The sequence below is a fragment of the Lissotriton vulgaris genome, unplaced genomic scaffold (assembly GCF_964263255.1).
Source record: "Lissotriton vulgaris unplaced genomic scaffold, aLisVul1.2 SCAFFOLD_2393, whole genome shotgun sequence".
Classification (NCBI taxonomy): Eukaryota; Metazoa; Chordata; class Amphibia; order Caudata; family Salamandridae; genus Lissotriton; species Lissotriton vulgaris.
In genome coordinates this window covers 221,338-246,531 of record NW_028249499.1, presented here as the reverse complement: position 1 = coordinate 246,531, position 25,194 = coordinate 221,338, and the positions used below count along the sequence as shown (strand labels likewise).

The 25,194-nt window shown below is 43.9% G+C and overlaps 1 protein-coding gene across 1 annotated transcript in view; it reads right to left on the bottom strand.

Annotated features, from left to right (window-relative positions):
• The window catches only part of LOC147663557 (interleukin-1 receptor type 1-like), a 222,025-nt gene that overhangs the window by 133,367 nt on the left and 63,464 nt on the right, over positions 1-25,194 (bottom strand). The window contains exon 3 of the mRNA XM_086950361.1: positions 3,219-3,465. Coding sequence (XP_086806487.1) covers positions 3,219-3,465 — 247 coding nt within the window. The remainder of the gene's footprint in view (positions 1-3,218; positions 3,466-25,194) is intronic.

Genomic DNA, 25,194 nt, shown 5'->3' with positions numbered 1-25,194 from the left:
AAAAAAGAGGTCAGGGTAAATACCGGAGGAAGGGAAAAAGTCTGGGAAAAGTCCTGCAAAAAGGACAAGTTTCAACAACAATTCATCTCTAACGAGGTGCATGCATGTAGGTGATTTTTGGGCAATTTATTAGAAAATGATCTACTCAGGTCATAGGAACTCTTGCATAAAGTTATCTCTGGAAAACTATCCCGGATTAAACAATTCCAAATAATTTCCTAGCTTTCTTTAGAGCAAGTGGATTTGAATTCCCAAACTAAAACTAACTTCAAGACAAGGTCAAATCCTCTGTTCTCATCCAAATGGAAGAACCCAAATGGTATGTATATTTTGGTTAGGAAGAAATGATGATTTCTCTGAAAGAAGCAAGGGCCAATGCTGGATGCACACAATCAACGGTAAGTATTAATGAATAAGATTTTAAAACTTGATCAGGCGGCTATGCAAAGGAATAACAATTTCTGTTTTACACATCATAGGTTATTCTGAGTGCCCTAGACGCTTTCTAAATTTCGATGAACAACTACAAGTAAATGCCAGAACTGTGATTTCCCTGAAGAAAACAATGGTCATATGTTTGTATCCTCTCCAATTGTAGACCCCTTTTAGTGTAATAGGAGAATAATTGGGTCTAGTATCATATACCAAGAAAAGAATGTAGGTGAAGCCATTATACTTTTGATGGTCTAGTTGGTGCTCTTAACAAGGCAAGATATTTATGAAAAGTGGACTGTCTCCAGTGGTCCTGAAATAAGAGAATAGTTAGATCAGTGATATACGTTTACTGGATGGAACCTAGGAGTCTGTTAGGCAGGAGCTAAGTTGTGGGTTCTTCTCAAACAGTGGTTGTGTACGGAAACTTAAGTAACCATTCAAGAATGATATCCTAACACATGCCTTGTGAAGATGTTGCGATATGCTCCCTACAAAGACGCAAATTGGGTTTCAGATGTGATGTTTTCACATTTGAACTGCTGGCAAAGTGTGTCGGTCTCTCAAGACTTCATATCTAAGGCTGATACGGAGCCAAAAAAAAGAAAATTGGATAAACCCCATATTAAGGATCAAATTGGCATGAATTACATCTAAGTAGTGGAACGAGATAGAAAAGAGGATCAATCCTATATAGACAAGCGATACAGACATAATAAACTACAGAGTGGTGGAAGAGAACCCAGAGTGATAATCAATATCACTGACTTAAGACACAACAAAAATGTTACCTACCACGTAATCATATGTACATAGTATACAGTGCTATAGATTAGCATGCGCTGCATATCACTGCAATCTAGTGTTGGGTGTCTGCAAGTTGTTTTGTTCGAAGAAGTCTTTCGATTCACAATATGTGATGTTATTACTCACTTAGTCGACAATGAGCATGGACACTAGTTCTTAGATTGTTTTTCACACAAAGGGGGAGAATGTGTATAAAGTGTCGAGTAAGAGTAGCATGGTGCATTGTGTGTACTGTGCAGTGTAAACTAGGTAATAAAATAAGAGATCTGCAGTCAACACAAGCTTACCGGGTGGAGGGTGAGCTTATGTGGATGTATAGCACTACACGCCACAAACAGATGCTTGCAGGGTAACATATTCTGTCTGTAGCATTTGTAGCTTTAGAGGTACATTCTCTACATAGATTCAAAGCAGTGCCCTCCCCTAAGTGATGACTAGCACATAGATGATGCAGATGTCTGGAACAATGCTCTCTGGCCTCCTATAACCTGATAGTGGGCTAGAATTTTCAAACAGTACTGCTTGGTGGAGGTGTATGGAGTTGAACAGATGGCCTCTTTGTAGATGTTACCCAAGAAAGCTGCTATTTCCTCTTTCTTACAGGTGCAGTGCACCCTAGGTACTACAGGTACAACTCGATCTTAACCCCTTCTGTGCTCATGACGGAACCACTCCGTCATGAGCCACAGACGCGCTGGCTGTGCTGGTGACTGAGTGGTTCCGTCACGCCGCCGCCGCCCTACCCACGCTGCAGGAATTCCGCGCCTGCGCGGCCGTTCTAATGAGCGGGCGGGGCCATGACGGAACCACTCTGTCACAAGCACAGTGCGCCTGTGGCTTGTGATGGAGTGGTTCCGTCACGAGCATGGCGGCGCCGCGCAGTCCCCCCCTCCCCCTTAGCGCCGCAGCAGAATTACCGCTGTGGCCAAGGGGTTAATCCACCCTTACAGGAGAAAGGGAAAGGTGATAAAAGACTGTAGAGTAGGGAGACTCACACTTTGCTCTCAGGGATCCCCAGGCATATGGTCAGGTATGAAGACCACTGCCACAAATACCCTGGTTCTCAGTTGGCACCTCTTCACAAGAGATGGTTCAAGGTTAAAGAATACCTGTATGCCTCCCCTTGGGGAAAGGTATGGCTATTAATCCCTAGGGAGTGAGGAGGAGGCATGACCAAGGAGCCTAGGCGAAGGAGGCCTGACCATACAATTTCCAGTTGTCAGGCAAGCTTTTCCTTCCCCATCAACCTGTCCTGTCCGGTGGAGGGGCAAGGCTGTTCTCTCTGTGTGAATCAGGTGCAGTCTGGCCTGATGTCAGGAGGCCTGCTCTCAACATGCATTATTTCCAGTTTTTAGTAATCGTTCCCCTTCCCGAAAATCCTGCAGGTGCTGTCATCTCCACAAACTTACCCACCAGGTGAAGGGGACAATTAGGGTCAGGGTAGGGAGCTTAACTCTGGGGTGTGGGCTATACATTTATCAATATCTGGCTCTAGTGGGATTACCCTGGCATGGGATGAGGGCTACCAGAAGGTCTCTGCCTCATAGGGAGCAGAATGGCTGAGGAAAGACATTGGTAGTTGGGGAGTGCACCTATCCTAGGTGCACTCCTGCCATTTTACTTCCCTGGTGGCCAAAGTAGTTTGATTCCTGGTGGGGGTTGCAGTCTGCCACAATTCTAGAGCAGAAATGGATATAAAAGTAAATGGAGCAAAGTTACAGCACCCAGAGCAGCCACCGAATGAACATATTTTCACAGCCAGCAACAGTATTACCTAGATTGCCCATGAATATGATGCGCAATCCCACTGGGTGCCATCAGGAGCGCTTCTGCTACACGCATGGGGAGACTGTTAGGGAAGCTACTGGTGATGTCACATGCTTAACACTGCAGAGGTAGAGGTGGCACTAGTGAGGTTCATACACTGATGCACATAATGATTTACCAAACCCAACACATCAATAATCACCCACACTTACCTTTTCACACATGCATAAAATCCAGCATCCTCTGACTTTGCAGGGAAAAATGCAACTGTCTTCTCCACCACATAAATCCTAGAAAGACGGTCTGTAGTTATAGATATATTGCTATCTTTCTTGAACCAGGTAAGGTTGTAGTCCACATCAGTATCCTCAGAATTCAGCACGTCACATTCCAAGAAAACTGGTTCGCCTTCCAACACGGAAGTTTGAAAAGACTCAGTACCACTGTCTTCACATTGCTCTACACATAAAACAGAAACAAGTGTTATAAGAAAGCATCACACAGATGTAGGAAGTTAAAAGTCAAGTTAGCACACCTGCAAGCTCTCACATGCATCACTTTCACAACAGCAATAAAAATTCGTGAATTGTTAGAGCCTGTAGTAATGAGAGGTTGTACAATGTTATTTGTTTATGTGACATTGTGTGTGCTTAATGGTAACCATACAAATGTCATGATTCTACATAAGGGCACACTATTAAACAGAAGTAGAAATACTAAGCAATCATTAACAAAGTCAAGCGGTCTGCTTTTAGGTGTATAAACAATTGTATTAGTGTGTGAGTGTGTAGAGATTTGAGAAAGGATGGATGTGTGAGGACTGATGCTTAAACAGAAGTGCTAAAAGATGGATGAATGAGTGATATCGTTAGAGGTGACTGAACTAGAATAAGTGTGGATGGAAGGATAAGTGTGAGAACTTTCCATCCCCCCTATGTTACCTCCAACACTTTTTTCGCTGTCATACTCCTTCACTACCTACTCCAAACCCTAATAAATCCTAGACAGTACATAACACGCTTTATTGACCTGCATACTCTTTATATCCAGTCAGTGATCCCAAATGCACCCGCCAACTCATGTCCAGCACCTTATTACTGCAGCAATATCCCATACCTGTCTCCTTCTCAGCATACATCCTTCAAGCTCCTGCATTTTCCAACAATGCCCCATATTACCCCCACATTTCCTTTGGGCCTCCTTCGTAATCCAAATACATTATCCCATAAATCCCCGGGCCAACTCCAGCTACTCAATGTCACCTTCATCACTACTGCTCCTGCATCAAGTACTGTCTTTTGATCACTAGCACGACCACAGCATCCACACTCAACCGCTATCTTCCATACCCACTCTATCACCCACATACCCTCCATGTTCCATCACTTTCCATGCCCTCCTCCATCAACTTTTATGATCCATGCATTACCAGTCCACATCATTGTGAAGCCAAATTCTGAGTTGCTGAGGATCCCACAATATAATTGAACACCCAAAACTGTTGATGGGATTACTCCTGTGAATGACTCAATGATCAAGCAAAGTATTCCAAAAGAAATGATGGGGGGTCCATGTAACTCACCCATCAGAGTTTTGCAAAAGCCCAACAGCAAGTACTGCATAGTTCAAGACTTGCAAAGGGTAACAGTGGTTCCTTGTTGTCCTGTGGTACTGGATCCAGCTTTGATCTTGTTTCAGATTCCATGTGAGGCCGAGTGGATTTCTGTCACTAATCTGTGCCAAGCCGTCTTCTCTATACCATTGCTTGAGGATAGCCAGTTTCTCTTCTCTTTCCATTTCGGCAGCCGTCTTGGCATGGCATGGTGCTGAGTCCCACAAGGATACAGAGAGTTCCTCTATCTTTAATTAGGTACTGAGCAAAAATCTAGAGCCTTTCGTGATGCCTCATCATTTGGTTCTAGTCCAGTACATTAACAACCTATTGGTGGTGTTGAATACGCAGGAGGCTTGCAAATGTGACACTATTGCTTTGCTGAACAACTTAGCTGAGAATAGACAAAGTGTTCCCAACCTTATTGCAGTCCTGCAAAAAACAAGTCATGTATCTAGGACATCACATTGAGAAAGGATCAAGGAAGGTGTCCCTAGAGAGAATCTCTGTGATTCGGAAAATGAATCCGCCAACAACACAGAATGAAGACTGAATGTTCTTGGGAATGATGGGCTACCATCCACAGTGGGTTCCCGACTTTTCCCTGATGGCCAACCCTCTTCAAAGGTTGACACACAAAGACATGTGAGATCTGGTACCATAGGATTACAGCTGCATGTGTGCCTTCTCAGAGCTGCAAGGATATCTCTGCTGCACCCCTGCCATGGCAATGCCCGATTATAATAACTGATTTGCTTTGTTTTTCAGTGAGAGTGAGGGCGGCTCTCTTTTAGTGTTTACCCAAATTCAGGGCAATTCTCACAGCCAGTGGTCTATTTTTCTGCTACTCTTGACAAAGTAGCTGTCCAATTGCTTCCACTTCCGTGACTCTGGAACAGTGCGACAGCATTGCTATGGGTCACACTTTGCAAGTCTTCGTTCCCCATTCAGTTGAAGTGCTGTTGACTAATACTCAAACACAGCACCTTACCAATAGCTGGCTTACCAGGTATGAGAAAATCATTCTGGGTGCCGAGAATGTCATCCTTAGATGGTGCACCATATTGAATCCTGCCACCCTGTTGCCCCTTCCTGAACATGAGCGATGAAGCAGAACATGACTGCCTAGATTTTACTAAACTATGCATAAAGCAGAGACCTGACACACAAGTCGTGCCACTACCTAACTTAGATCATTTGCGGTTTGTCTATGGGTACTGCTTATGAGATCATGATGGAAACCTGAAAGCTGCATATGAAGACTGCAACGTCTCAGGTGTGGTCGAAGCCTCCTGGCTTCAAGACATATTTTCAGCACAAGTGGCCAAATCAATGGCTCTTCCTAGATCATGCAGCGTTTCAGACGAGCTGAGTGACAATTTTCACGAATAGTCCGTACGGCTTTTTGTGTTGTTCATGACTTTGGGCAGTTATGGTCCCAACGCGGATTTAGGACTTCTTCTGGGTCACAAATCCGTAATGGAGAGAGTGTGATAAATCTCCAGTCCCTACAATTACCTGCCCAAATTGCAGTGGTGAAGAGTGCCGCTCATAGATGGGGCACAGACTATAAGACAGTGGGCAATAAATATGCAGATGAGACTGCACGGTTCTGCACACTGCATTCTTGCGCCTTTAATGGGGAATGTGTCAATGAAAGTTTGGATGTCACAGATTGCAATTTGTTTTTTTCTGCTCTTGATACTTGGGAGGAACTTAAGAGATTGCTGGATGCAGTGCCACAAGTAGACTAGCAAGGTAGGATCAGAGCACGTTGTTTCAAAAGGGATGAGGAAGATATTTGGGTTTGAACTGATGGAAGGCCTATTACTAGACAGTTTGTTACCACCTATGACAAGACACTACCATGGTCTCGCACATGTAGGGAGAGAGGCAATGGTGCGCCTTTTCAGGCAAACCTGATTTAATCCCAGATTCAGATTGAGGGCTGAAAGCTTGCATTGCAGATGTGTGGTGTGCCAACAGCAGAATGCAACCAACAAACAAACAAGTGCCAGTACTGATCCGTTATTCACCTTTCACAACTGGAACATTGTAAAACACAATGTCACCACAGAAAATCGATTTCCATCTGAATTAATCAAAATGTATTTATAGCCATAGACAAATTTATATTCAAATAACATATCATTAAAAACCTTTTGCATATATTCATCATCCTCATATCACCAACAAATCACTTCAAGCACCCATTCAAACGTGCTTTTTTTTACACTTTACAAACTATACTCAAACTCACACTTCCCAAACATTCAGCAGAATGCAGGCATAACACCCGTAACCATGAGTCACATAGAGAGGCCAGGAGGTCCTTTTAACAGAATGGACTTCATAGAGATGCCCGTGTGCAATGGATTGAGATATTAACTAGTGATAGTGTGCATCTACTCACAATGGGTAGAAGCTTAGCTGACTGGGAGAAATGACAGTCTCACAGTGGCTAAGCTATTGCCGAGAGAGATAATACTGCGTTTTGGTTTCCCGACTTCTCTGGAGTTAGTCCGATTAACACATTTTAACAATGAGGTCTGGAAGATGTTACATGCAGCACTACATGTTGAGCAGAGACTACATTTCATTTACCGTCCAGAGGCTTCGGGCATTGTGGAATAAGTGAATGAAACACTGATATCCAGATTGGCTAAAGTGTTTGCTCTAACATCTCTGGAGTGGCCGGATGCATTGCCTCTTGTGTTGATGAGCCTGCAAAGTACTCCAGACAGGAGGACAGCATTGTCGCCCTATGAAATCACCATGGGGAGTACCATGAGACAGCCAGCTGTGCCTGCCAATGCGTTTGTGAACATTACAGATTACAGAGGCGTAGCCCCTACCAAGTAACACTGGTTGCCACAACTGCTGTAAAGTGTGGAGATCTACCAAATTTGGTACACAACGCATATACTTGCAGAGTCCCTTGTGCCCTTAATGATATAACAGCACCTGTTACTGATGTGTTGATTACAGAGAGACAGGGGGAGCAGGTTAGTCAAGCTGCTGGGGATCAGCAAGCAGATGGGATGGCACTCGTTTGGCCTGAGGGAAGGTCTGAGAGAGTCAACTGTTGTCGGTACAGAAGGGTCCCATCCAGTAGCTTTGACTGCGCCAAGCATAGGGGCCAATTCACAGAACTAACTTAAGACAAAACCCCAAACTTACTACTAAAATACTTCTGTGAATACCAAAAGTAGTAAGTTTAGGATTTTGTCTTAAGTTAGTTCTGTGAATCGGGCCCATAGATCCTGGCAAAGGACCTAGTGCAATGGTAATGTGAGTTGTACCCGGAGACCGATGGCTCAGAAGACAAGAGCGAGGAAGACGCTATCTGACTGAAATACATGTACCACGGATCACTGAAATAATATAGACTGCCAAAATATCGACCTGCAAAAATATCGTTGCCAAAATATCGACAGACAAAATATCGACTTTCTATCTACAAACAGGTAAGTACAAAAATATCGAGTACAAAATATCGTTAACAATAATATAGATGTAAAAAATATCGACTTTATTAAAAACAGTGTTAAATTAAATTAATATTAAATTTTATTGACTAAAATATACTTAAAAATACTTAAATTAAATTATAATAATTAAATAATAAATGAAAATAATAAAAAAAATTACAATCTTATTTGTTGACCCTGAACCCTAAAATATACCCCTTTACCCAAAAACCCAAAACTGACCCTGAACCCTAAAAATACCCCTTTACCCAAAAACTAAAAACTGACCCTGAACCCTAAAAATGCCCCTTTACCCAAAAACTGAAAACTGACCCTTAACCCTAAAAATGCCCCTTTACCCAAAAACTGAAAACTGACCCTGAACCCTAAAAATGCCCCTTTACCCAAAAACTGAAAACTGACCTTAAACCCTAAAAATGCCCCTTTACCCAAAAAACTGAAAACTGACCCTGAACCCTAAAAATGCCCCTTTACCCAAAAACTGAAAACTGACCCTGAACCCTAAAAATGCCCCTTTACCCAAAAACTGAAAACTGACCCTGAACCCTAAAAATACCCCTTTACCCAAAAACTGAAAACTGACCCTGAACCCTAAAAATGCCCCTTTACCCAAAAACTAAAAACTGACCCTGAACCCTAAAAATACTCCTTTACCCAAAATGTATCAATATTATTTAATTACCAATTAATTATTAATTAACAATAACAATAAAGTAAATATATTAGCACATTAGCTGTAATTATTTTAATAATTAATATTATTTTTTCCCAATTAATTACTTAACAATAACACAAAATTATATATATTAAAATGTACTCTAATTAATGTAATTAACTAATTACAATTAATCAATTACCAATTAATTACTAATTCAAAATATGTACAAAATTATATTAATTAATTAACTAATTATTATTAATTAACAATTAATTATTAATTATAAATATTTACAAACATATATTAATTAATTAATTATTATTAAATTACTTCCCACCCTATTCCCCTATAAACCCACAACCCGCTACAGAATTACATAACGCAATTATTAAAAAAACAAATTCCATTTAATAAAATATTTTATAACATTAATACACACTTTTCACACATATTATTACATAAAAATACACTATAAAATATTATATATTATTAAAAATTCGATATTTTTGCTATCTATATTTTAAACAGTCGATATTACTTCACTTACCTGAAAAACGATATTTTTGTAGTCGATATTATGTCCAGTCGATATTTTGTCCAGTCTATATTTAAAACTCGATATTATGTCCAGTCGATATTTTGGAGTCGATATTTTGTCTGTTCACCATGTACCACCTACCATCCCAGAAGGTACCAATGAATCTGGCCTGAGTGGCAGTAAAGAAGAAGGGCCAACAGTGAGGAGGTCAACGAGAGTAAGAGTACCCTCCCAGAGGTACTCCTCACCTGAATAGACTTACTTTACATTAAATGATTGGGAGAGAGTGTTTCACACCTTTGGCTATAACAATTCGCATCCACCTGGACCTCCTTGAACTGAAATTTGTGGCTGCACTGAGTTTTGAAATTGCATTGCTCCTAAACAGACTGACATAACTTGTTCTGGTGGCAACTATAAGGGAATTTGAACTGCACATTTACTAGAATTTGAAATTCAAGAATATGTGATGTTACCACGCGATCAAAATGATTGCGGTATGTAACATCGCAGATTTTACAACGCAAGTCGCAACAAAGACTTGCGCTGGAGGGCGCTGGACTTAGGAGTAGTAAGATTTACTATTCCAACACCAGTCTACTACAGTAGGGAAGGTGTTAGATTAGTAAATCTTACTATTCCTTAGGTTATAGCGCCCTCCAGTGGAAGTTGATGTAACCCTTGCGTTGTAATGCCAGTGTTCTAAATGCATTGCGGTGTAATCACCGCGTTTAAAGGATGTTTCCCGAAATTCAACAACTTTTTGAAAGAGACATTTGAACTTTACTTTGCTGCCTGTGCAAGTGGAAACTAGCTGCAGATAACTGTGCTGCAATCTTCTAAAGTTTAACTAGAGAACTCATGAAGCCCAACGCAAATTTTACAGATTCCCCAAGAGATGGTATGGAACTTGTTATTTAGGAGTAGTTTTTCCAAAGATTTATCATGCTGGACAAATTGATGATTCGACTAGGGAAACATGTGAGGAAAAAAGAGGAGCAAGCGCTAGTGAAATAGTAGGTGACATTTTTGGTGCTTTGATTAAATCTGTAGGAGCAATACTCAACTCACACAAATTTGAAAGCCTTCTACTGTTGTAGGCAAATTATCTACTATCACAGCTGGGGGATTCTTAGTTATAGATACTAAAATGGTTGCCATCAGATCAATGGTTTTGCATAATCGACTTGCTTTAGACATCCTTCTTGCGGAGGATGGCAGAGTCTGTCGGATGTTAAAAATTGCACTTACATTCTCGAAAAGAATAAGGACCTAACAAAACACATTAGCAACGTTACCGACCTGAAGAAAGATTTGAAAAGATTAACAGCAACAGGTGCTTGGGAAGCAATAGGGAATGGATTTTCTGTAAAAAGGCAAATGGTTTGGAATTTTAGGGAGTGGAACTGTTGAAAGCACCTTGGGACCTGTAGTGAATATCGCTCTTTGTGTATTGATGCTGTGTGTGATTATTAAGGTGTACAGACGTGTACAAGTGAAAAAGGGAATGAAGAGGAATAAAGCAGATGTGGAACTAGAGGAGGTTAAGAATTATAGGTAGCATATATAGCACTTTTAATCACTTGTATCACTATTACAGTTCGTCTGTTTATTTATGCATGGACCTTCTTCACTTGTTTTTATTCTCTCCATTTACAGATATCAAATAAGAGTAAGTGTACTGGACTACACCACCTAAAACAGGTGGAGTAATACTGAGTATATTAAGATACTAGGGGCATTTGAACAGAAAGGAATTTCAGCATAGGTATCCTATAGTCCTGATGAATGCCGGTAGAGCCACTGATTCCTGCAGAAACATGTCGACCACTATGCAGAACGGAGGGGTGTAAAGTGAAAAATACACTCACTTCACCACCATCCAGGGGTATAAAGTACCTTTTTTAATCCTGACAAGGGAATCCAGGAATAAAATTGTTATTAGGATATCCCTTAATTAGTTTTAAGTTTCACTGTCTGCACCTTTTTTGGCTACTGTTTTCCTTTTCTATTTGTTTGTACTGTCTACCCCACCCTATTGCTCCGCCTCAAGCTTTGGTCTGCGCTGAGGTGTTGCAACAGCCCTGTGATGAAGCATGCCACAACACATTGTGGGTGAAGGCAGTTTTTTACAAAGTTACGGTGCTTTTTGCTACACTGTTTAATAGAATGTAATCTGATAAAAATTGCCACTTTAAGATACCTTACTTTATTTTGTGTGTAGATACTAAAAATCAATTCAATTCAATTTAGTCTTTATTTCAATTATTCTGATCATAAAAGAAACAAAGAATATTTACAATAACATAACAAATATTCTTAGGTAAAAACATAATTTTTAAAATAGTAAGACATAATACATTGTGATAGTTGGTAATACACAAAAGTATAAAAACATGCTAAAACAATTAATTAAAAAACACATCGTTCTTTATAAAAGCTATATCATCATGGTATGCTGTACTTACACCAAGAGTAATTTACTTATCATTTCATTCATGCATCATACTTAAAGAGATCCCAATACAGACTAAACAAATACAGGTAATATCAGAGCATCATACAGAGGTTTAAAACTAATCAATGGCAGCTGTTACTTTTACAGAATTGGACCGTATTCTCCATATCCAACTTAAAAATGTTGCCGGGGCTATCACAATGGGCTCTTGGGTTCTGGTCTTCAATAGTCTTAGAGGAGTAGCACATGACCTAGTACCAAAGTTAGAGCGAATTGGTTTTAGCCATTTGCTCCGTGGAGAGATGTAGGCCGGGCATACAAATAGGATATGTGGTAATGTTTCATCCTGGCCCTGACAAAATACATATTTACTATCTAGGATCTTTTTCCATTTGGCAGTAAAGGATTTAATTGGTAAGGTACCCAGTCGAAACTAATAAAAACAGTTTTGTGTCCCAAATGTTTTCAAACATGGGCTCTGGCTTATGTTCCAAAAAGGTACTGGTCAATATATGATTTCTGGCGGATCGCATGTTATTTTCTCTAATCATGGTCCCATAAGCCTCTTTAAAAACTTTTTGGGGGGAAACGTGTTCCATAAATGGGTCACGTCCATATTCACCAGGGAGCTTTTTATCTTTTGCAGCCATATTATCTTATGTGACGTATCAGCGTCTCTAACATATTTGAGCGCATTTGCATACGGGGTTGACCACAGTTTTTGAAATCTTTAACGGTAAGAAATGAGAGCTCTGATAGGCTCTTGAAAACACCACTGCATTACCCGAAGACTGCCATGTAATCGGATTATATGGCAGTCTTCAGGTAACGTCTTCGGGTAACGTTAAAGATTTCGCACCAGCTTTGCTCAGGGACATATCAAAGTTTCTGGCATACCATTTGAGGACATATTCGTTGACATTATTTCTGACAATGTGCGCTGGGAGTCGCATGCAGAATTGACAGGAATCTGAACAATGGGAAATTACCCATTTACGCCGTCGCATTTTCAGTATTTTAAATACAGGTCCATCTAATCTTGTTTTGGACTCTGTACCAACTGGCTGTGGATAAATATACTAAACACAGCAGAGTGAAACCTTTGAATAAGGATCACATCTACGTGATGCTTGGGGGAACAACCAGTTGATAAATAAAATTGAGAGGCAACTCAACCTCTCATTCTAAGGCTCATCAAAACCTTTCGTCTTTCAGAAATTCTTAAGCTGCATATGACGCATCTCAAATAGAAAAAATAAAAGCCTTGAGGAAGTTACTTTCTAGTAACGAAACACGTGTCGGCTGCCTGTTGTGTTTCTCTCTGGGATATATGTACAGAAGAACCGCTAACAACAAGCTGTATAACATGTATCAACGATATGAGATTGTATAAACAATGACTGTGTAAAATATGATATTAAAACAGCAAAGATATTACATTTTTTGGGATGTTCTCTATACATAGTTGAATATTGGATGTGTATTTGAATCATCAAAAGTCGTGACTCTTTAAGAAGGTCGGGACGGGAACCAGCGCCCTTAGAAGCACTTGCTTCTTTGTAAAACTAATATTTGAGTGCTGAGGTACAACAACTGTTTAGGTCTATTTGGGGCTTCCAATCTAACTTTCTGCCCAATGTAATCCCCAGCTAAGTAAATACGTCTGTTTGTTCCAATGAGACCCTATTCATGAGAACTCTGCCCTTAACTGCCTTGTGCTTATGCAGAACTATGAATTTGGTTTTTTCCACGTTCACCACCAATTCATGATTTCTGCAAAAGGTCCCAAAGCTACAAAGCATTTGCTGAAACCCCACTTGAGTTGTTGATATAATTAGGGTATCGTCAGCAAACATAAGTATTGGGACCTTTGAGCCAGCTAAAGAAGGATCATAAGTAGGATGCGCTAAGAAATACTTTACAACCCCAATTTATAAACAAAGAAAATAAAGTGGGGGCCAGAACACACCCTTGACGTACCCCTTTTAAAATAGAAAACCTGGGAGTAGACTTGCCCTGTGCACCCCCATCGAACCTGCGCCAAATTAGACTCATGTAACTTGGCTACAAGCGATAGAAGACTCCAAGGGCATACCTAGGTCTTTCAGAACTGTCCAGAGCATAAATAGTGCAACCTGCTAAAATTATGACACGCCAATAAATTAAAATAAAACGAAAGACCTGATCAATGGGACTGACATGTGCCCTAAAACCTGCCTATAAGGGTGATAGTATGATATTTTCTTCAATCCATGACTGTATTCTATTTAACAGTAACCTGGCCATTATTTTTTGTGTGGAGTCGATTAGACCAAGTGACCTATAATTACTGGGACTGTATCGAGCCCCCTTTTTATAGATAGGTAAAATGTCAGCTCCTCGCCATGAGTCGGGTATGTTTGCTTCACTAACTATGGCATTCACAAGTAGCTGAATATACTGTAGCCAATTGTCTTAATCATGTATAAACAAGTCCTCTGGATGCCATTAAGGTCGGGGTCCCTAGCCCCTTGGTACTGGATTCAGGACATTTTCCACCTCATGTTTTGTAAAACACAGAGTTGAATCTGACTTTAGTAATTGAGACAAGTCATCACCAGAATCATTGACCCGAACAGCAAATTGCTCCTCAAAGAAGGAAACCCACTTATCTGGGGCAACATGGTTTTGAGCTGCATGACCCATTCCTCCTCTGCCCCGTTTTATTAGCTGCCAGAGTGTTTGCATGTTTTTCTCTTTCTGGCCTCCAAAAGTTCCAACCAGCTTGACTTGTCCCAGGTCTTTTTTGCAAAAAACATGTGTATTTTTATACATTTTCCGTTTAATTTTAATATTTCCCAGATCTTTAGATCTGATAGCTTGAGTCAGTTGCTTATACACTTCTCTGCATTGCTTATTATACCAATGATAATGCTTTGGTGGGGTCCTGTTACTGGTTTTAAAGGGGTTTAATAAAAAAGCTCTTAATTTTACCAAACATCTCCTTGTGAGCTTGAGTTATACTAGCGTTCAGTTAAACCTGCTCTCCCTACAGCGTTCTTCATCTGGGCAAGTGAACTTTCATTTTCTACACTCCTTGACCATTTGACCCTCCTCATTTCGTTACACATAATAACGTCAGTGGTCACCATTGCAGAGTTTTGAGATTGTGCTGTTGCATAGCCTGAGACTGACATCTTTAGCAGGAGCGGGTTGTGATCACTTTAATTTCCAGGGCTTACCTCCATATCAATAAGAGTCGACCAGTTCTTAAAGTTTATAAAAATACAATCAATACGACTGCTTCTCAGTCCATTAAAGTAGATGTGAGTACCCTGATGATCTGAGGATGTTCTCCCATGCGCAGCCCCAACGCCCCTCTCCAGACTCAATGCTTTAAGCTGAAGGGCGGCCTCTGTCCATTTCCTTATTGGTGGCAACTCCAGTGGGGGGATACCCTATTGCTCATCTTCTTTGACACTGAGGTTGCTATCTTCAGCAAGGGGCTCGAATGTGGTATTAAAATCACCTACTATAACCAGGTTGTTTAAACCTCTATTTTTATCTAGGAAGCTATTGAGTAAGGAAATTGTCATAGACATTCTACCTCTCGCATACACGTTAATCACCATTAGGTGTGGGGGGGGTGTTTAAAGCATAGAAGAATTGCCAAGATATTGAGGTGGTCAATCGGGATCTCCTCAATTTCAAAACAAGAGCGTTGTCTAGCCCAGATGGTGAGCCCACCTGAGGGTCTACATTTACTCCCACCAAGTGCTGGTTTTGAAAAATTAAGAAAACCATGATGGTAAACTGGGTTGAGTGCCCGTGTTTCCTGAAAAGCCAGTATATCCTGATCCTCTATGAAGGCTATCCAATCCAGAGATGACATCTTGGAAGGCAGGCCCGCTATGTTCCATGAGGCTAGTGCCAAATGCGTGAGATCCTGGTTAATGGAAATGCTACAGGGAATAATCTGGGTGCATTTTCCCGTATCCTGAGTTAACTGCTCTGGCGTATGATTTTCTAAGGGGCCCAATAAATCCACCTGTAAAAGCAATTTGGCCCCTCAGCTACGTCAGGCCCTGTAGTTCTACAGTTAACAGGCTTGATGGAACATCTCCCATCTACCAACCCATTATGTACCGGTTCCACTGGTTTCACTATTTGCGGTGGTGGAGAGCGGTTCCTTAGGCATCACTTGAATTTTTTGTAACGCAGAAGCCTCATTGCAAGATGTGACTAAATTGTTAGTTGTTTGGTTGGTAAGTCCAACTAGTGGATTGAGTTTCATACTAATATTTGTTGAAATAAGAGGTGATGTCCTCAAGTCAAAAGCCACTAAGTTCTCTACCAGATCCGTGGATATGAGTGTAAGGCGAACATAATCAGTATTTTGGCCCAGAGGTGTGAACCTTTTGGCGGAAGATATATCTTCCCTGATTATGGATCTACACTTTCATACATGTCTTAACCATTGAGTGCATTTATTAATTAAGAATTGTTTGTCTTCTCTAATTAGGCTGGAAGAGATTTTAGGGACATTAGTCAAACATGTTTTGCATTTTACAAAACCAGTAAGGGACCTTTCAAAGGTAGCGAATTTATTGGTTGGAAAAGTTCCAAACGAGTGACCAGGTCGAACAGAGGGTCGAAGAGTAATACATTGTTCTCTTCTAGGTCCCCTCTTTTGCAACCATAGACCTCTGTATGCAATTCGAGTGTTAATAGTGGAAGACTGTAGTTTTGTAGGGCCAGAGTATATTCGCTTCTCACAAAGAGTGTACTGTCCTGTGTTGCAACTAACATTACTCGTTATATCTATGCCAGCCTTGGTTCCATTGCTGGGCTTAAGATGGTAGACCATGGAATGTGTATCGATGGGTAGGTGTGTAGGGCAAGTGTGAGACTTCAGTGAGGCTGAAAGCATATCAATCATACCCTTGAGTACACTCACTTCGTCTGAGAGGTTTCTTATCTGTGCTTTCAACCCCGCTATCTCACCAATGGATTGATCGGTACACATGGACTTACACAGGCAGGTAGGAGTAACAGTTTTAACACAGTTTCCTATTTCTTCGATACCCTGAGGGGCACTGGATTCCTCATTCAGTTCCGCTAAGGGGAGGAATTTATTAAAACATTCAAATACTTGATCTAATTTACTTTTATCAGTTGTATTAGAACATGACACAGGATTGACATTCAAAGTACCTGCTTGAGATGATACTAGGTCCCCTTTTCTTTTAAACATATCTGGAATTAAAAATGCTCCACTTGGGGGAGTAGAGGAGGATGGGTGACAAACAACTGTTGAACTACCATCAGGGCCCACAGGAGCAGCTTATATCTCATGGCAGTCACTCCCTAAACTGTTGAGGCGACTCATGAATCAGTTCTTGTTTTTTTTTGCAATGACTGTTTGGATGACTTTCTTAGAGGTGTGAAAAAAATCCTAGGCCATCAAAAAACTTAAGTGAACAATGAAGCCAAACCAGTGATTTTTTTCACACCTGTTGTTACCCTGCCCTAGGAGTCTATATATTATCACTACCCAGGGGGTCCTTGTTGTTCTCACACATGGATGACTTTCTTACCCTTTCCCAATGGACCCCCTCCCAAGCAATCTGCAGCTTTCCTCTTCCCCATGGCGCTTAATACAAGATACGTATAAAGCAACAAATAGCAATAAAAAAATTAAAAAACAGTGAGACAAGAGTAAAGAGAGGAACAGACAAAACAGTAGGATGTTACCAGATACCAGTAACCAGCAAACTTAACACGCCTCTCAGCCGACTAACGCAAAGTGTCCCTAAACAATGGTTTACTGACTCAATGTCAGGGCGAAACTGGCAGAATACAAAGTACCTTTTATGCGGCGGGGCTCTGCTAAATACCAGAGTGTCAGCGGGGTGGCCCTGTCCTGTCTTCTCCTGGCACCTCCAGGGCCAGGCACATTGTGGTGAGGCTTGCGGCAGAGTCTGCACAGGATCCTGGGACTGGTAAGTCCCCTCTCCCTCAGCAAAAGTGGCAGCAGTGGAGAGGCAGGTACGGGCTTTCCCGGCAATGAAACAGACAGTAAATCCACAGGTCCCAACTGTAGTGGTAGTAGAGAGACAGGGGGGGATGCGGAGATGGAACAGTTATTCAATTGGGATCGGAATATCAAACAGTACCTTTAAGGATCACTGCCCCATCCGTGGCTGAAGACATTATGGGGGTGGCCCAGCCCAGCCTGTGTCAGCAAAGGCGGGCAAGGATGGGCCCGCCCTTGGACCGAGCTCCGCCTGGGCGTGGCCTAGGCGCGTCCCCCACAGCGGGAGCCCCGAGCTCGCTTTATGCACTTCCGGGCGCGTCTGCTATTGTTAGCTGCTTCCAGCCGTGAGGCTTTAGTATGCGGTTCCAATAATAACCCTATGACACTCTGGATTCAATAAGCTGATTTATTCACAACAGGACCCATGACCAGTACTTCACAGTTGAAGAGCTAATCCTTCAATGATGCATGCAGCATTCACTAACAAAGTATTCTTAATCTAGAACATAACATGTATGAACATTCCTAACATTCCTTAAAGTACCAGAACAACTTACCTATACTACATAACATATTACACACCTTCCCCCTTTAAAAAAAAAAAATATACATATATAACATTAAAAAAAAATACAAACTATGTAACATAAGCAAAACAATCAATAGTACACATAATCCCTGGAATAAATGGTAGCAGATCTTAAACTTGCAGTACATCTCATGAAACAATCAATAGTACACATAATCCCTGGAATGAATGGGAGCAGATCTTAAACGTGCACTACATCTCATGGCATTGTCTCCACGGTCATTGGAAATATCACTGGAAAACGCAGGAACAGTTCTAATTATCCCTGTCTCACTAACAATAGATGAATCACCTCTATCAAAAACATTTTGATGATCCCGGATTTCTTGAACACCTCTACAACTAGACTCTGTTAAATTATCTAGATCAAACCAGTCCTGTCTTTGAGATGTTTTAGTAGAACTGATTTTCTGTCAAATAATACTGGCTTGTCCAGAAGAAACCTTGACTAATGCATTACTGTTCCACCACCCTTTCTCATGTAACAAAACAGATGTTTTATTGATTTTCAAGACTTGAACAGGTTCAGAGAACTTTGACTGTCCTTTGCTAACTTTATTAGGTTTTTTAACTAACACCCAATCACCAATATTCAGAACTCCTTCTTTAACATGCATTTTCTTATCATATTCGCTTTATAATTCCTCTGTTTTGCTTCTACATGTTCTCGAACTTTCTGCAAATCAATATTATGGTAACGTTCTACCTTTCCCAATAGCCATGATGGAGTGATAGATGTAATAGGCTTCCTTCCTCTTAATAAAACAAAAAGAGCTACGTCTGTGGTACTCTGAGGTGTGATGTTGTAATTCCACACCTTAAACTGCAGGAACTCCAAAACATTGAAATTATTTGCAACTGCAGTTTAAACACCCTCTTTAATTAATCTATTCGCCCTTTCCACCAGACCATTGGACTATATAAAGGCACCCTTATGTGTTTGACATCATGTCTAATAAGAAAATTTGTAAATATATCAAAAACAAAATGAGATCCATTGTCGGCGACCACTTCTTTCACTCTTCCTTCAATATTAAACAAAAATTTAAAAAAAGAAATAGCTGAAGCTGAATCTGCATTGCTGACAAATGAAAAATACAGCCATTTCGAGAACTAGTCAATGGCCACACCTAAAAATCTCTTGCCACAACCAACAACATTTAAAGGTCCTGTAAAATCCAAACCTATCTTTTCCCATGCATTACTTGGCCAATTAACAGGAACGAGAGGACTATTGGACGTTTTCCAGTGCTTATCTGAACATAAGCATTCTGAACAAGTCTCCACATATCTCTTTACTTGACCATCAATCCCTGACCACCAGTATGTCTGTCTGATTTTCTTTACAGTGGCAGAAATTCCCAAATGTCCCTCATGGGCCAAAGCAATAATTTTTGATCTCAGGCAAGCTGGAGGTACAAACAAATCCTGTCCCATCAATATATTATTTACAACAGATAACTCAGATGAAACTTGAGCAAAACTCCTTAATTCCATAGACATGCACCTATCATTTGGCCAACCCTTCACCAGAAACCTTTTCACTTGAATTAAACAATCATCATTGTCGCAACAATGAGGGGCGTGGTCAGCCAGCCAAAATGGCGGACGTGTTTAGCTAGAGCTCCATCGCCGAGACCCCATCATTATCCTGTACATCATCCTCAAAAGCGACCCTGTACCTGTGAACCGTTGAGCGGGTGCGGGAAGCGGTGCGGAGCCTGGGAAGACCAGCAGCCTTGAGACTGATGCTGTAACAGTGACGATCAGCGGAAAACTACAGAGACGACCAGGCGACCGTTGCAAAGCCCAGAGCCGCCGCTGAAGTGGAGCGGGGTACCGGGCGCCACTCACAACCCGGGCGCCCAGCTACATCTGGCGAAAGGAAGTCGCTGGCCCAAAGCTGCTGGCGGCCGCTAGAGAAGCGTGGATCCTGGAGCGAGGCCCGGAGCAAGACCGGGGGTGAGTGGCTGTGACCAGAGCGGCTGAGAATCGGAGCCAGCGGTCACAAGAGGGTGGACCAGAGGCGGGGCGGCCTGGAGCAATGCAACCCTGTCCCTCAGCGTACGGGGCCCACGGGGCTTTCAGGACTCGCCCGACCGCACAACCGCAGACTCAAGAGAGACAGTAGACTGCTGCGGGAGACGCTACTGCGGGCCGGTGAGAAGCGGGGCCCTGGCAGACTGGGGAGGCCCCGCGGAGGTGCTGGCACACGAGGGAAGGAGGGCCGCCTAGAAACGCCTGGAGCGGCTGCGGCGGGGCTGAGAGGCACACAGAGCCAAGAAGAGTGGTAGTTAGTGGAGCCCTACCGAGACCCCGCTGCTGAGAGGGACGGCGCCCTCGGAGCCCTGACAGCCACCGAAAAACCCAGAGACCACAAGTAGGTGGAATCATTCCAACACTGGGACCCCGCAATGAGAGAGCGGCCCCGCCAGTGACTGGACTCGAGCATTAGCATCTGCCCAGGCCCATTACGGGCACCGCTTTTGGCAGCTTACTGGCAGGGAGACTTTGGGGACCACGCTAGCACTGCGAGCATACGCCGGCGAGGGTATTAAATTGGTCTTGAGACCCGGGATTGCGACGAGCTCAGGTGACCCTAGGCACCAAGGCACGAGGGCTGTGACAACGCGCCCAGACTTACGGAGGACTGGGCACCATCTTCGGACGAAAATCGCCGCTTCTGTCTTCGCAGCTGGGAAGCTCCTCCGGAAACACGGCCCAAGTCGTACGCAAAGGAGACACCAGAAGTTTGCGACCTGAATGCGTTTACCACATCTGAGACAACACGGCAGCACAGCACAGAGACTCTAAACACAGCAAGAATGCAGGTTGCTGGCGTGGAGACTTGCGTAAGGCAACCAAGGCAGCGAGAGTTAGGGAGTCGCTCCTAAAGACAAAGGGGTGCAGCGGAGCAGTCGCCAGCGACGCCCGCATTGCGTCCAAGAGACGCCAGTCATGTAGACACGACTGTGTAGCCGCCTGGCGGGGTTAGGATACATCGCACTAAAGTCGGAGCTGCAGAGGAGCGGGTGCGGAGGCCTCCTTCCTAGCCCTTACGAGGTGACCTCTTACAAGGGAGCTGACTTTGGTGATCAAATCAACGCGGATGCCTACCGCGCAACAACTGGCAATGGGCAGACTCAAAGACAAATCCCAACAGCGGCAGTACGCGGCCGAAGATCCTGGCTCACCTCGTGGGCATCAGAGTGGAAACATGGGGCCGACTGCAGCCCTGCCTGCCAAGATGGATACTGTGCTGGCGGGGGTGGAACGCATTGGAAATACCCTGGAACAAACCAAAGCGTTGTTGGAGGCCCGGATAGATAAGGTCACCTCAGACTTTACCCTCCTACATGCTGACCATCACAAGCTGACCGAGTCGGTTACCACGCAGCGCCTGTCACTTCAGGAACTGCAACCGGTGGTGCAAACGCATACCTCAGCCCTCCAGGATATCATAGACAGAATGCACGTGCTGGAAGACCGCATTGAGGATGCGGAAGGGCGCTCTCGGCACAATAACATATGGGTGGTTGGCCTGCCGGAGGGCAAAGAAGGGAAAGACCCGGAGTGGTTCACCGAGAGCAGGTTGCAGGAGATCTTACCCCCGGGATTGCTGTCCCCGCACTTCGCAGTTGAAAGAGCGCACAGGGTACCAGCGTAGGCGCCCAAGCCTGGAGCCCGCCCTCACCCGTTCCTCTTCAAGCTCCTAAACTACCGCGACCGAGATGTGGTACTACGCTAGACTAGGAAACTAGAAGAACTCACAGTGCGAAACAGTCGCGTGATGCTCTTTCCAGACTACACGGCAGCAGTGCATAAGCGGAGGAACACGTACATGGCGGTGAAAAAGAAGCTGAAGGAGCTCGAGTTACCTTACTCCCTGCTATTCCCCTCCCGCCTCCGAGTAATCTCGAAAGACGGCGCCCGATTCTTCGATGCTCCATCGGATGTCTGGGACTGGTTAGAAGAGACAGGTCAATCGATGGGGGCACGGCCCACGAGCCCAGAAGACGGCGGATGGCAGGAGCAGCGTTCGAGGAGACGCTGGAGGAGAGGAGGACGCCGCGGCCCAGGCCCTGCTGCGCCCAGCCCGGAAAACCGGAAAATGGAAAGACAAGACGCACTTGATGCGGTTGCGACCTTGGGAGTGGTGAATGATGCCGGCCGCATGGACTCCCAGCTGCGCAGACATCTAGACACCAGCGGCTCCTCATCCCCGTCCACGGTGATCTCCGAAGACATGAACATGCCGGTGGTGATGCCCCAAACAGCTGACCAACTCATGTGACTGGCTAGTGGTCCACAAAGGCCCAGTAGGGGCCCCTGCCCCTGAGTACACTGTTTAATGTATCCTTTATACACTGGTGATGTACTTGATGTTGTATCGGACGGGGGAGGGGGCTTCCTAGGCGTATGCGCAAGCTGTTACAAGCTGACACTTGGCCAGGTACATGTGAGAGTGGCTGCTGGCCAGTAACGGAAAGCGCTAGACACTTGTCCAGTTCCTGGGCTCCGCCTCCGCTGGCCCGCACAGGCCCTATGCTCTTACCTGCACTAGATCCCCTTTGCGCTTTTTGATAACTCAGGGGTGTGAGACTGGGACGGGATTTGGTTGGGTTGTTGGCAACACACTCACCCAGACAGCCACTGTGGTGATCTCCTACCTCTCTTGAGGTAATAGAAATTTTCAGGTAGCCAATGTGTCCCCCACTCGCACCCTATCCATGCACCCATGTTCCTTGTATGTCATGTAACTTCCTTCCCGTACATGCTAGAGAGACGCATATGCATTTGCGTCCAACGTTAACATGTCAGTTATATAGTTCTCCAAGAAAACCACGTTAATTAGGCTTCTAGGCCTATGGTGCCAACGTCTTTACATGGTACACTTTTGAATCTCGCACACGTTTTTCTCCATGTTTCCTGGCTCCGTCGAGCTAGGCCCTTAATTGAGGCTCCGAGTCTCTTCTGTCTCCGAAAGCTGTATGCATCGCTGACCTCTGCCTTACTTCCTGCCCAGCGAAGCGGTGCCCGGCTCAGCCTGGCCTGCCTGCCAAAACCGTATTTTGCCTACAAGTTATCAGCTCAGCCTCCTCGAAAACACATTCCAGTCTAGTGAAATAGGTAAACATATTCCCGGCTGCAGAGCAAAGGGCCCGGCCTTCCTGTCCTCCTTGCAAGTGATTTACAGAACCCGTTACCATGGTAGGCCCATGGCCCCGCGCATTGCACCAAGACACGTATGCACGCACTAGCATTCAGTATTGAACGGCCTCTGTCCGAGAGACCTTTTACTTCAGACACTACATCCTCCAAACATGAGATACCAGATATGCTATAGGTACAGGTCGTTCTGACATCCCAGACACCAGTCTCCTCTACTAGTGCTAAAGTCAAAGCCCTCAGTTCTCCCCAGTTACACGTCATGCTCAGTTGCTTGCGCATCTAGGCCAAAAGTTTCTGCTGATCCTGCAAACTTTCTCTATGCATCCACCCACTTGTGACGTTTCTTGTGACATTTTTCTGACATGTCAAGTGCACGCCCACGTGTACGCCTTCTTACACGCCTCCTGTTACGCACATGTGTTCTTATCTCTCTTTTTTCACCTGTTACGCCTACTGCATTCATTTCAATTATACTGTTTTACTATATATAATGTGTGATGTTAATAAAACGTTGAATATCCCTTCCTGAACCTTAGTGGTGATGGAACATGATGTCCTGTTCCTCGAGGATCATAATTAAAGCCCGTATGACTCAGATACCACGGACTCTGCCTCTCATTTGATTGAGCTATCCTTATTGATATTTAATGTATGGAAAAATAGTTCGGTAATTTTATTTACCACACTCTTGAGGGTGGATCTTGCTGATGTTTGGACGTACGCCCCACTGGGGCCTCGCCCTTTTAGTTTCAATGTTCTTTTTAGTTGTTTCCTGTTTAATATGCGGCACATTGACTTCCCCTCCCCCAGATAATGTACACTGCCCCCTGTGAGGCGCTCCCCTGGCAACGAGAGGCCCCCACTTAAGCAGACACATGACGCACACTAATATACTGACATGGAATATCCGCGGTATGCACACACTGTCACGGCGCTATTTAGTCTTCTCCTACCTGCAGCGACATGGGTTGGGGATTGCCCTTCTCCAGGAGACACACAGGACGCAGGTCGAGCTTGATAAACTCCGCAAGAGTGGGCGGGGACAAATTCATGGCACCACCTTCTCTGCGCACGCACGCGGCCCGTTGATATGGGTGAGGGCAGTTGTCCCATTCATTTGCAAGGACGCGAAAGTGGACCCAGAGGGAAGGCATTGCCTACAGCGAGAAAAGTTAAACGGTCAGGAAATCCTGTTAGGATCACTCTATGCCCCAAACTCGGGCCAGCTCTCCTTCCTAGCGGCACTGAATCAAGTCCTACACCCATATGCTGGCCTCCCCTGGTTGTTAGACGGGGACTTTAACATGGTACTGGATGTCGGACTGGACCGCCCTTTCCCCCCACTCCGAGCCACGACGGTGGCGTGCAATGCGCAAGCGTTTAGAGACCGGCTCGCACACTGGGAGATACAAGATCCCCATGGACAAGATGTACTCATACTACTCCTCAGTGCATGACCTACATGTCCGGTTAGACCGAATATTTGGCACCCAGTTGCTGCTCCCCTTGCTTGCCGACTCAGACTACTTGGGGAGAACACATTCTGATCATAACCCACTACGGCTTAGACTTAGCTGGGAGGCGGACCGCTCACCAGTGCCTATGTGGAGGTTGCAGCCTGCTGCACTTGAGGATCCCGAGTTCCGATCCTCGT